At 42.3% G+C, this 13,429-nt stretch overlaps 1 protein-coding gene across 1 annotated transcript; it reads left to right on the top strand.

Moving 5' to 3' along the window:
- Nucleotides 1-4,117: 4,117 nt before the first annotated feature.
- Nucleotides 4,118-12,471, top strand: cyp24a1 (cytochrome P450, family 24, subfamily A, polypeptide 1). Its single transcript, XM_069678742.1, has 12 exons — nucleotides 4,118-4,375; nucleotides 4,528-4,718; nucleotides 4,845-4,938; nucleotides 5,024-5,117; nucleotides 5,849-5,940; nucleotides 6,259-6,370; nucleotides 7,416-7,561; nucleotides 8,568-8,734; nucleotides 9,999-10,077; nucleotides 10,425-10,622; nucleotides 10,771-10,882; nucleotides 12,224-12,471. Exons 1-11 carry the CDS (start codon nucleotides 4,118-4,120, stop codon nucleotides 10,879-10,881), a joined length of 1,542 nt encoding a protein of 513 aa, XP_069534843.1. The 3' UTR covers nucleotide 10,882; nucleotides 12,224-12,471.
- Nucleotides 12,472-13,429: the final 958 nt, after the last annotated feature.

The raw sequence follows: 13,429 nt of genomic DNA, 5'->3' as shown, positions 1-13,429 counted from the left end.
CAAAACGTACATTTAACTCACAGAAAAAAACAGCAAAGATCCCACTCGTCAGCGTGTTTAACAGCAGAACAGCTTCCTGTGTTGGTCTGAAGCAGACGTTCACAGATCTGGAAACTTCAATGACTGTTGTGTTTTAGTTACATCCCCTCACAGCGATCCTCCTCCACTCTGTTAATCCGGAACAGATCAGCTGCAGGAGCTGGATTTGTCAACAGAGCTGTCAATCATCCTTTTGACAGCATCAAATAACTAATTAAAAATAACCTTGGACGTAAATCAGTATGATAAGAACTAACTATAATGACAGAAACCATGTCGGCAGGGGGCGATAGAGAGGGTTTGGCTTCACTTTTAGGGAGCTGTCATGTCGGCCATCTTTTTATACAGTCTATGATTGTAACCAAGAAGCATTAACAAACCAAACTTGACGCCACTTATAAACTGAACTGCCCAAAAGTTTACACAAGCACAGCTGAATAAATAAATCAATGTGTCCACTGACAAAAACTTGGTGTCAACTGTTCTGACAATCGTGAAATGCACGACACCAACATTTCTTACTTCAGTAAAGGGTCTGAATTCACCTCAATCAATGTTTGCGGTGCACAAAACAAAGGAGAGCAGACTTTGTCGGGTTGTGTTCGGTGGCAGGAACAAAGACCTTTGTGGTCGTATGTGTTGGCGGACTTGTTTAATCAGTGTTAGAGTCCAAATGAAAGCTTCATAATCTCCCACTTACCTCAACTTAACTGTTGCATGTCAGGTGCACAGAAACAGAGAAAATGGTTAAAGGGGCACTTCACTGTTTCTTTCTCTTGGGGACAAATTTCTCTGTCATAGAAAGTGCTAACTTAGTGTCGAAAGACAGGTTTAAACTTCTCTTTTGTCTCTTTATAAAGTCTGAACAACAACCAGCGGACAAAGTACACAACTGCATTACTTGAGTCAAAGTATTGATACTCCTGGTCAAATATTACTGCAATACTTGTGAAAGTTGCTCAGTCAAATTATTAAAATACTGGAGTACTTGCTTTTAAAAACATTTGAGTATTCAAAGTACTTTTTAAAAACATCTCTGAACGTTGGATTTTCATGATGCATGAGTCCACGGGTGAATCGTCATCCTCCTGTGCCGTAGCCATCAGTACCACCACTGAATGAGCTGCCTGATCTGAGAGACTCTGCTCTGCGTTCAACCACAGACTGTATAAATAATGACGAGGTCTCTGTGACGCCATCCACTGGTTTCTGAAGAAGCGTTTCGAAGCCTTAATTGCGACAGCGCTGGTGGTCGCCATATTGGAAATGCCAGAGCCGGCTAATCGAAAGGCTCCAACAACACAAACAGGTGAAGTGACTGTGTCTGTGTTTACGTCTAGCAGACAGCCAGCAGGATCCACCTGTCAATCAAGTGATCCAACCCATATAATTTAAGGCTTAATATAATTAAAACGGGTGTTATTTATAACAAAACCGTTTTTTGTACCAGGCTGTAAACATGTTTATTTCTGCTGTAATGTTATTTCTTTGTTTCTGCAGCCAGCGTCAAGTGGACCATTGGCTTCATTTTTCCACACCGGATGTTGCCACTTGCGTTCAACCATGGAGACGCGTGAGGTACAGGTACGGCAACACTAGTTAGACAAACCACACAGAGAACTACACAAACACAGTTTATTGTCTTCAGGATTTAAAAAAATCATAGAAATGTAGTGAAAAAGTGCGACATTTGTCTTTCAAATGTAGTGGGGTAAAAGTAATAAGTTTCCCCCCAAAAATACTCAAAAAAATTTACTTAAACTGAACATCTCAAAGATTTCAGTTTCGTTCTCTTGGGCGCCCCCTGATGGCGATATACGGTAATTGCGGGATGACACTTCCCAATTAAACCAGACGTCTGCGGCTGGCTCCCTTTATCACGATTGTAACTCTTGATTTTCCTCGCTGGCGGTCACTGTTCTCCTTGCTGTTCAGCCATAGTAGATTACTGTTAACTCGCAACACTTGCAGAGAGCGGAAAAGCAGCCGCTTAGCTCCGCCTACCCTCTCTGGCAGACCAACCACTGCTGGCTGATGGAAAACGCGTCACTAACTGGGCGCCGCTTGTGATCTTTTACGCGAGTCCACCAGGCAGGCTCTAAGATTATGATTATTGTGTCTGTGCCTTCCAAAACCATGTGAATGAATCGGATTCATGATGTGAATGTTCTGGTTAGATTGCTGCAGATGAAAAACTCTGTATTGTTGAGGGAAATGTTGTTGTTGGGTTAAAATAATAAGAATGTTTAGATCAGGGATCCTTCGTTTGCATTGTAGGTAAACTTAGGAAGGATGGAGAGTGTTGGCATCCAAACTGATTCCAGTTTGTACGCGGGTCCGGACACACAAATATGTCTTTATGGTAGAACAATTCAGCTATTCCAGATCAGGAGGGAGATATAGTTTTGTTGTGCTCCCCTACCTCACCATGACAAACACACCTGGCTGAGTTGCTCCATCCGGCAACAAGTTAGATTAGCTTAGCATAAACACTAGAAACGAGGGGAACCTGCTAGCATGTCTCTGTCACGGGATGAAAAACTCTGGCACCTATGAAGCGTATTAATCGATACTTTATATCTTGTTTGTTTAATCGGTACAAAAACTGTAGAAGTCACTGTGACGGACGCAGAAATCGACCCGCACAAAACCTACCCGATATTTGGACTTTTTGTTTTTACAGTTTAAACAAACAAAATAGGAGTTATTAATGAATTAGTTATTAATTATTATTAATTAATCTTTGTAGGGGGATTTGTTTCTATCGGACACAGCCGGGCTCGCTGTCTTCTGTCTGCTCTTTATGAGAGGTCGTTCATCTTCTCCTCCAAAGTGTTTCACCAACTGTGAGCCATTTCTTTAATCATCAAGTGTGAGAGAAAACACTTTTCATAAACAGACTTTAACAGAAAATAAAACTCATGCCTGTTATCATGTGATAACATATGTCAAAAAATATGTCAAACAACATGTTCTGTGTGATGCAGGTGGTGTTTTCTTTCTTTGCTGGGGGGACAGATTGATGTGTGTGATACACCCGAGGCTCGAGCTCACTCTTTAATATGCAGCAAACACCAGTCAGGCACCATTAAAGGTTATTCTGACGAGTGACTGTGATTGAGGATTTTCACAGGGTAACAGCACAGCGGCCATGCACATGTTATTTAAGTCATGCCAGCTCTGAGGGGGTGGGATGTGCATGTGTGTGCATGTGTGTGCATGTGTGTGCATGTGTGTGCATGTGTGTGCATGAGAGCAGGGAGAGAGTGATGATCAATGACATGCTGACAACAAAGGGAAACCCATCCATCTAAAGAAAGCCTCCTAAAGGTGATTGATCAAATAAGAAGCTCTTCTTCTTCTGCTCTTTACCTGCTTGTTTTGTGTTCATACAGTTTTAAAAAATCTACTTTAGAGGCTCTACAAAAAGATCTGGAAGCATTTGTGTGAAAGAGTTTTTGTCTGTCTGAGAGGACAAAAATTCAAAATTCAAACTTACTTTTTAAAAATGTATTTAGATGCTCTTTAATTGAAATATGAGTGTACTTAAAATTTCAAAAAGAGAGAATTGCACTGAACATGCCCCCCTTCACCTCTCGGCAAAGAACACACACTCCAAAACACAAACAAAGCGAACACACACAACCTGCAATCGGTCAAATATTTGCCCACGGTGCAGAAGTGTGGCAGTAGTATTTGCTCTGCCAAAGTTTCGGTTCTTCCCGTCGCGGGTCGCTCTGAAACACGGTTCAAGCGAACCGCGTCACCTCCGATGTGGCCTGTGTATTTATTTATATAGCGGGGGGGGGGGCGAGGGCACTTCCTCGGTCTTTCTGGGGTCATACGATCCTCCCAACGTGGATCCATATATGAATAGTGGGCTCGACGGCCACACCATGCAGGCCCGGCCCCTGATTGGTTCGATGCACGGCAGGAATAAACACTCTCAGGGTATATATATTGGCGTGAAGGTGTGACACTTCTAAGAAACGAGAAACTCCCAAGATAAAAAAGAAGAGCTGCGGTGAAACTCTAGATTATTCCGCATCATTTTAAAAACAAATCTACAGATTTGAGGATGAGGGCGCAGATCCAAAAAGTTCCTCAGATCGTGGAGCTGCTGAAAAACAAGTCTGTGGGGCTGCAGCACTTCAAACCCACATCCTCAGTGTGCGTCCTGGAGGAGAAGGATGCTGTGGAGGCTGCGCGCTGCCCGCACGCTGCCTCCAGAGCGCACAGCCTGGACGCGATCCCGGGACCCACCAACTGGCCTCTGGTGGGCAGTCTGGTTGAACTTCTCCGGAAAGGAGGTCTGACGAGACAGCACGAGGCTCTGGTACAGTAACATTACTCACGTTTTCTCTACTTTTCTGTTTTTTTGCTAAAGTAATAGAGCCGTTTTTAAATGGTTTTTAAAGGAGTAAAAAAACGCGTTTAAATTGTTCAGATTTCTCTTTCTTATAAATGCGTGTTTATTTTTTTAAACAGGTGGATTATCATAAGAAGTTCGGTAAGATTTTCCGGTTGAAGCTGGGCTCCTTTGAGTCGGTGCACATTGGCGCACCTTGCTTGCTGGAGGCGCTCTACAGGAAGGAGGGAAACTACCCTCAGAGGCTGGAGATCAAACCCTGGACAGCATACAGGGACATGAGGGACGAGGCGTACGGACTCCTCATTCTGTAAGCACGCTTTACACTTCTCTTTTACTCGTTTGGACAATGTTTTTAACTTGTGAGGACGCGGCAGAAAAAGAAGCAGAAATGTTTTTCACTGAACGCGCACTGAATCCAGACTGTTGCTCGCAGGGAGGGGGAGGACTGGCAGAGAGTGAGGAGCGCCTTTCAGCAGAAACTCATGAAGCCCACAGAGGTCGTGAAGCTCGATCGCAAAATTAATCAGGTAAGTGCTCAGATTGTTTTAATATAAGGGATTTCTTTCTGCTCATGCGCGGTCGGTAACTGACAGCTCGTGTTTGTAAATGCAGGTGTTGGTGGACTTCGTTGGCAGGATCGGGAAAACAAACGTGAATGGAAAGATTGATGACTTGTACTTCGAGCTGAATAAATGGTCGTTTGAGAGTAAGTGCTGCTGTTTTTGTGCTGTGAGTTATTAGAGGATTGTTCTCATGATCGTGTTAAGAGCTGATTATTGTCTAGATGTCTTGTTTAGTCTGTAACATGCCTTTAAGCTCCTGTGAGGAGTTTGTTGATGGTTATAAAACGGACTGAAGTTAATTCTGATGACTCTATATGAGCTACAAAAGCAAACCAGACTGTCAGCGACAAGATTGATTACTTATTTATATAAGTTATTTTAATGCCTGAAACTGCTGGGGGGGGGGGTAGGTGTCAGAGGAAGGGTTACCTGCTCCCTGCCTTTGTTTTCCAGGGCATAATTTAAATGTGAACGATACTGTTAAAAACCACCACTTAAGCATGTACAGGACAAAATCAGCTTTGTACAGCTTTGTCCACAGGGGGCGCCAAAATCAACACACACTGAAAGTTCCTCTGTGGCTTTAAAAAGCAAAAAATGTAAAACACAATCGTCTAAATTTCCATGTGTGGTCTTGAATTTCCCAAAACCAAAAGATGCTCACTTTGCTCCCAACAAAGGAGCAAAGTTAACGCAGAAAAACAAGGACATGTTTCACATATTTGCTGCTTTGCTTTCGTATAAGACAGGTTTAAACATGTGGCATGCTGATATATGTGACCTATGAGATGAAAAATGTATCCGTATATAATTTGAAATGTGTATAGAGATAGAGTTGTTAAGTGTTTAACTCTTTAAAAATGTCTTTCTGCAGCCATTTGCCTCGTTCTCTACGACAAGAGGTTCGGTCTGCTGCAGGAGAAAGTCAACGAGGAAGCCATGAACTTCATCACAGCCGTGAAAACAGTGAGTACTCCTTCCACGCGTATGAGCCGTGTGTGTACTGTAGGAGAGGACGATGGGGACGGGCAGCGAGTCTGACTGAAACTGGTCGTAGTTCATCAGGTTCATCAGTGTCACACTGACACTCTCACTGTATTTACTGGGATTTACTAGGACAAACCAATATCATCCACACACAAGATAAGTGGAGGCTCTCAAAGGTCTCACAGGGCAGCGGGGGCAAGAACAAAACACTGACAAGGATTGCTTCAAAGTGTTCAATTAGGGGGCGACGATGATTAGATTAAATCGTCTTTATCTCCGGCTTTCTTTGTGTTGCAGATGATGAGCACGTTCGGCATGATGATGGTCACGCCGGTGGAGCTGCACAAGAGCCTTAACACCAAAACATGGCAGGACCACACCGCAGCCTGGGACCGCATTTTCAGCACAGGTACAAACAGCGACACATTTATTCCACACTTCACCACAAAGTGAAGAGTACGCTCATTTCACAAAGTTCGGGCACAGTTTGTCTCACCCTCTACGTGACGTACGAACCCGTTTGAGCTCAGTTCCAGTCAGAGGGGAGATAGAGGAGATAAGAGGGAGGGCGGGTTTGAACTGGGTGTTTTTTGTGAGTGTGTACTTGGCACTTGGGGTAAATGGCAGCCAGAGTCATAGTAAACCGCATGACCTAAGAGGGAGAAATCTGCCAAATATTTGTAGTAGGTTGGAGGTTGGGGAGGAAAAAAGATGAAGCTGGTTGTGCCGTTTATTTGAGTGATAAAACACACACACTTTTCCAACATTCAGGGGCGAAACGCACAAGAAAAAAAGAGGCTTTGCAAGGTAGATTATGATTGGTTTAGACATTATGCTAGTTAAGTTTGTGTCATCTGATACGCACGATGCTCGGCCCGTACAAGGTGGTGACACACATTAACAGTCAGAGATCAAACAAGGGCATCTGGAGCGGCCGTACAGAAATAGTCTCACGGACTCACACCATCTAGATCATATGGATGTAATGTCAGGTGAGGACGTAAGACATCTGACCTACAAACTTAAAAATAAACATATATTTTCATATATCGTTTAGCTAGCAATCCGCATACACAACCTAAAGCAAGTATCGTATTTGGAACGACTCATTCTACCAAGCAGGACGTGCTCCAGGACCAACGTTGGGAAGAACCAATCACAGCACGTCATCAGTTTTAGAAAATGTTTCAAAAAGTGCCCAAAAATATTCCTAAACCCAAGATGAAGGCTAAAAAATTCTCATATAGTCAGATCATCATTTTAAATTCCACAAAAATTCTTCCTTGTAACGCCTTAATGCAGAGAACAACAGAAAATATTTGGCAGTTTACATCATAAAGGACTTAAATTGTTGCAGAGTAAGACTACAGAGGGTTATATAATGATGTTAAACAGCATAGAACTTTGTATGTATGTATGTATGATTACATCTTTACTGCTTTCTGTTTACTCAGCCAAAGTCTACATTGACAAGAAGCTGAAGAGGAACGCCGTCAGAGCTCCTGATGACTTAATTGGTGACATCTTACACAACAGCTCTCTCTCTAAGAAGGAGCTGTACGCGGCCATCACAGAGCTCCAGATCGGAGGAGTGGAGACGGTATGTTGCACGACAAAGCTCCATGTTCACTTCACAGGAATAGTTTGACATTTTACGATGGGTGTTTCATAGCTTTCTTGCCAAGAGTTAGACGAGAAGATTGATACCAGGTCTCATATTGGTCCATTCAAACTTAAGCTAGAGCCAGCCGCAAGTTAGCCTAGCTTAGCATAGACACTGTAAGTCCAGATCTGTCCAGGTACCAAAATTCACCCCCTCAGGATATTTATTCCAGGTTATTTGTTTAAGAAAAGCCCAAAACTGTAAAAACATCAGATTGCAGGTGTGCAGTTATACGTGGGACTATTTCTTCATCAATGCAGTGGCTTTTGGGAGTTTTAGCTAGTTGTTTGGAAATATCCCAGCGATGACAAGACTGAAACCACAGCCAGAAGTTGTTGTACAGATTCAAGAAGTGCAGTATACCATTTTAATTAGCCAGCTTTACCTTTTGACTGAGCACTGCCCTCTGTATTAATGCTAAGCTAGGCTAATTGGCAACACTTATCAGAAGGATACAGTACGAGTATGGTATCAATCTTCTCATCTAACGCTCAGCAAGGACAAAACTTAATTCTCATAATTTCAAACTGTTTCTTTAAATCAGTATCGTCTTATTTTACCTTTTTGTTTACTTGAACTTTCGCTCTTAAAGAAACATGACACTATCACATAGCTGCAGCACCCCACCAAAGAGACATTAACACAAATTAGCCTTTAAAATGTTTTACCTTTCGCCTATTTTCCTTCGGGTAGGCAAAGAAAAAAACAGATCAGCCTGCAGAACAAACAGGTGCTGCAGTTACAGTGCTTCAAAGCGTAAAATGAATGTGCTGTGGATGTAACTGAGGAGCCTTTGAGGAACCCCAAACATTCCTCGGCTCCTTTCAGGACCCCACTGAGGAATGCGTTTGGAGTAGCTGCCTCACTAAGTGACATCTCCCTCTTTTTCTCTCCCTTTCTCATCCTCTCTTTCTCTCTCCTTCGCCGTGTTTATGTTTCTCAGACCGCCAACAGTATGCTGTGGGCTATTTTCAACCTGTCACGTAACCCCGCCGCCCAGAGGAAGTTGCTGGAGGAGATTAGAGAGGTGGTGCCTCAGGACCAGGACCCATGTGGGGAGCACATCAAGAGCATGCCCTACCTCAAGGCCTGCCTCAAGGAGTCTATGAGGTACAGTACGACACGGTCATGGAAAATAATACAGCTACAGAAGGGGTGCTACGCAGGCAATAAGCCCCCTCTTGGGTTTTTTGACTGTAGTTTTGATGTATAGTGCCATGTTGGTTTTTTGGAGCCAGAAGTGACCATAGATGTATGTTCAGGTGAAGTAGAAAAGATGAAAGGATTTGGCTAACGCTAAGCTATCAGAGTTTTACCGTTATCCAGTCTGGGGTCAAGGCTAACTCATTAGCTGGCCAATTAACCAGTTAGATAAAGTGTTTTCTTTCATAATGAGATTCTGTTTGTGGTTGTAACAGACTGGAGTTGTTGATTTATGAGACCAAAAAAGCTAAGAGCTTGAGGAACTTAGCAAACTGGCATCTAATCGGGTTACTTTAAAGAACCGGTCTTTTCTTCACTTAAGCCTAATGTCTTCTTTGTGGGAAAAAGCCAACAAACATGCTGTTTCCCATGCACAGGCCACCAGAAATAGCTAGCAAAGCAAGCTATGGCAAGCACAGACGCCAAAACCAACTAAACGGTGCTATCATCTTAATGCTAGAAATCAATCACTGTAAAAGCTGGAGACTCCTTGATGGTACAATTAACCGCATAGCAAGTCCAGTATTTCCATTAAAAAAATATGAAAGCCACCAACAACAAAAACACAGTTGAGATGTAACGTTCAGTGACCCTGAGCTTTAAACATGTGTATTTTAGCTGTAAAGTTAACATGGCTGTCTATAGGGATCGACTCACTTTTAGAGCTAGCCTCAAGTGGCTGCTTAAGGAACTGCAGATTTCGGCACTTCGGCAGAGGTTGCCAGTGGGACTGCTGTGACTTTGTTTATGCAGCTAAGGATCAATATCATAAATATCACTTGCCATAACTCCTACACATACATTATGATTCCACCCGTTACCACGGTGATTAGGAGTCAAAATTCACACACATGACATAAAGCAGCCTCACCACTAACAACCAGCTTAAAATGTGCCGCCCGGTCACGTTCGGATCACTTCCTTATATGGTTCGCTTCTTCTCGTACAGTCACAAGTTGTCAAACATGTTATTTAAGGCTTATGCCATAATCACATCACGCTGGGAATGTAAATGACCTGTGACAGGAGATTATATCTCACCTCATCTTAGAATGTGAAAAACACTGGAGTGTGTATAGCCCCGTTAAACGGCTTAGACGTGTGTGTCATGCTACACTATAGCTTCTCTGAGACCATATTCCCATGCTCTGCTTTTTTCTAACTCTTACAGGTTATCGCCATCAGTCCCATTCACCAGCCGGACCCTGGACAAAGACACTGTGTTGGGAGATTATGCCATTCCCAAAGGAGTAAGTGGCTTAGTTCTCCTTTCCATACACCTGACATGAGCAGATTACATTCCTGTATTAATTTACATTTGACTTATGTCATAAAGAAGCGTGTTACAAAAACCCGCTTGCATACTGTACAAAGTCTAAATGGAGCAACTCTTAATAACATGTGCAATTCTGCAAACTGCATTAAAGGATCAGATTTATAGTAACAAGGTCTTTATTGGACTTTACTCTTGAAATATACTTTGTTATCTAAGTTCTAGGTATTAAAGCTTTTACTCTTTTTGTCATTTTATTTACCGATGTATTTATGTCAAGTTCTGTACAAAAAACTAATTGAATAGTATTTTTCCCCTCTACAGACAGTGTTGATGATAAACAGTCACGCACTGGGCTCAAACGAGGAGTACTTTGACGACGGGAAGCAGTTCAAACCTGAGCGCTGGCTGCGGGAGAACTTCACCATCAACCCCTTCGCCCACGTCCCCTTCGGCATCGGAAAGAGGATGTGCATCGGCCGACGGCTGGCAGAGCTGCAGATTCAGCTCGCCATGTGCTGGGTAAGATCAGACAAAGCTCAGTTTAGTATATTATTACATCATAATATTTAAGCAGTTCAATCTGGGACTTTGTGTCAGTGCAAAATTATTCTTTTCGATACCTCCTGTAAGATTTCATAAACTGATCTAATTCAACTCTTTCTCACAGTTGGTCAGAGACTACGAGATTGTGGCGACAGATAATGAGCCGCTCGACGTGATCCATTCAGGTCTTTTGGTTCCCAACAGAGAGCTGCCCGTTGCCTTCATCAGGAGATGAGGTGAGAAGAAAACTTTGATCCCTCTACTTGTTTCACAATGTTTGCTTTTTAATACAAAAGTTAGGTAAATATTCAATTCGTATGCAAGAGTGACAGACCCCCTTTAAACTGGGAATTGTTTAACATATAGGCTAGCCTAATCTCCCTGTTTCCAGTCATTAGCTGAGTCCTAATCCAGAGGGCTGCAGTCTTTGAAAGCCGTATTTGAAGGCCGATTGCGTCACAGCGGCGCGTCGAAGGCTGTCCCAATTTGAAAGCTCCTTCAGATGTGGCCGACAAATGCGTCCTCACTTCACAGAGGATCCATCGTGTGCATCCTTCGCGGCCCAACGTATCCCAAGATTTATTACACGCCAATTCAAACAAGATGTCGGACTCTTTTGCGGCCCGGGAATAAACTTTTTTGGTTTCAACTCAATCGAATAGCTACTGTTACACGTTTAAAAAAACGAAAGGGCCCCTAACATAATAGGTTACGTGACGTTAGTTAGGCTAGCTACCTGTTGCTAGGCGACAGGAGCAGCGTTTGGTGACGCTGGGGTAAGGGTGGGAACAGCTGATGACACAAACAGGAAATCCTCTGTAGACCAGACCGTCTCATTTCAGTTCGGCTTTAGCGTCTACACAGGCTATGAATGGTGCATCCTCTGTAGACCGCCTCCTTTAAAGGCTGCAGGCCCTGGATTGGGACACAGCTATTGTGCTAAGCTAAGCTAGATGTAGCTTCTTATTAAGTGTTCTGACATGAAAATGGTATCAATCTTCTCGTCTCACTCGCCACCAGAAAGCAAATAATTTAAAGACACAAATCACATCATTAACTAAAGTTACAGTGTGTAACACTTGCATATTAATAATAATAATTAATATTAATAATTGTTATATGTTCATGGAGAGAGATAGAAAACCTGAAATATATTCACGGTAACGCTTTGTATCATTTTGACGTCTTCCAGGAAAGGAAGTCAGAGAGTGAGGGATGAAGTTCTCAAACATTTTACGTTAGGCAGAATAAAATCATATAATGTGATTAAACATAATAAATCAGTATGCGACTAAAACTTAATCTTCTCGCCTGTGAACATGTGACATCGCCCAAAACATGTCAGACAGATTTTTAAGGGTGCATTGGTGCTTGTTTAAAGAGGACACAGCTCCCATGATGCCTTGCTACTTTAAAACATCATTAAACTACATTTTTGTTGTTGTTTTAATTGAGAGATCCCTCGCGGCGGCAATAATATACTGTGTGTTCAAGTGTTTTCAGTTTAATCGAGCATTAACTATCACTAAAAAGGACATTAACACTTACTAATTCTTCGTTGTCCTCTCCCCTCTCAGGCTTCATTCTCACCTCTTGCTGAAGTGGCGACAGAACGATGATACCTCTGTTGCCGTGGCCCTGATGGTCCAGTGACTCCTTGTATTGCTGCTCTGTAAATAGAAACCCCCCCCCACAAATTATTATTCATGTAATCATGCCGTAAATACCTCAAACTTATTTAAAACTATTACTTATGTTAATGACTGACCAAAATACCGGTTGTTATGTACAAATTGAATGTTGGACCAAGGCAGCTGTCCTCAAATCTTAGCGTCATGTTTAACCTCAGACATGTCTGTAAATGTCAAACTATTACTTGTTTAATAACTTATATATATATATATATTTAGGTCACATATGTTTATTTTTCATTGTGTATATAAAGTGCAATTATGATATTGTAATATTGTACATTGTTTTATGTAGAGACATTTTATTCACTGAAATAAATACGTTAATAAATGTATAAAACCTGTGCTACTGTTTGTTTTGCAAAGTGGTGCAATGCCAAGAATCAGTATTAAAGTCTTAAGGTGATTTGGAGTTTATACTAAGTATTATAAAGCTTAGTTTTCTTAGCTAAGTGTGCATGTATGTTTCTGTTTCCACAATTAGACAAGCTCTTTCTTTCTGTAGAATTTGGCCCAACGCAGGACTGAAATCATTAAACACAAACTCCAGCTAATCCGTGCACTTTGACATCAAATAAATCCAAATCCCCTTCAAATAATTTAGTTTTGATTGAATGCTTTCAAACAAAGCTGAGTGGGCACATACGTGTGTGTACTGTGCAGATCAGGGGCTCTCAACCATGTCGGCTTGTGACTCCACTTTGACTCGTCACAGGTCAAAGCTGAGAGCTGGCCTCAGTGTGGACATCAGGAGATTTCCTCCTCAGACTGCTACATCTGAAGGAAGTCATCCAGCATTTGACAAGACAGGAGCCTTTTTACCCCCTTAGTCAACATAGATCCTCAATCAAATCAAGTCATTTCCCTCTCTATATGCTTAAAACCCACTTAACTTAAAGGAGCAACTCGCTCCTGGAAAAAATCATTCAAAGCTGGTGTTCTCTGTAATCAATAGAAGCAATAATATTTGAAATTGGCGCCATAGCTGTGGAGAATGTTGTACAAACAGCTTGTGGTTTCGCCCATTCTACATTCCTACAACACCCAGCATGCATTGCGCCTCTCCCTTTGAAAGGAACGGCCCAGAGAGAG

The sequence above is a fragment of the Semicossyphus pulcher genome, unplaced genomic scaffold, assembly GCF_022749685.1.
Source record: "Semicossyphus pulcher isolate SPU_LCO1_2020_fin unplaced genomic scaffold, fSemPul1.0.p SCAF_3, whole genome shotgun sequence".
Taxonomy (NCBI): Eukaryota; Metazoa; Chordata; class Actinopteri; order Labriformes; family Labridae; genus Semicossyphus; species Semicossyphus pulcher.
This window is presented reverse-complemented; position numbering and strand designations above follow the sequence as displayed.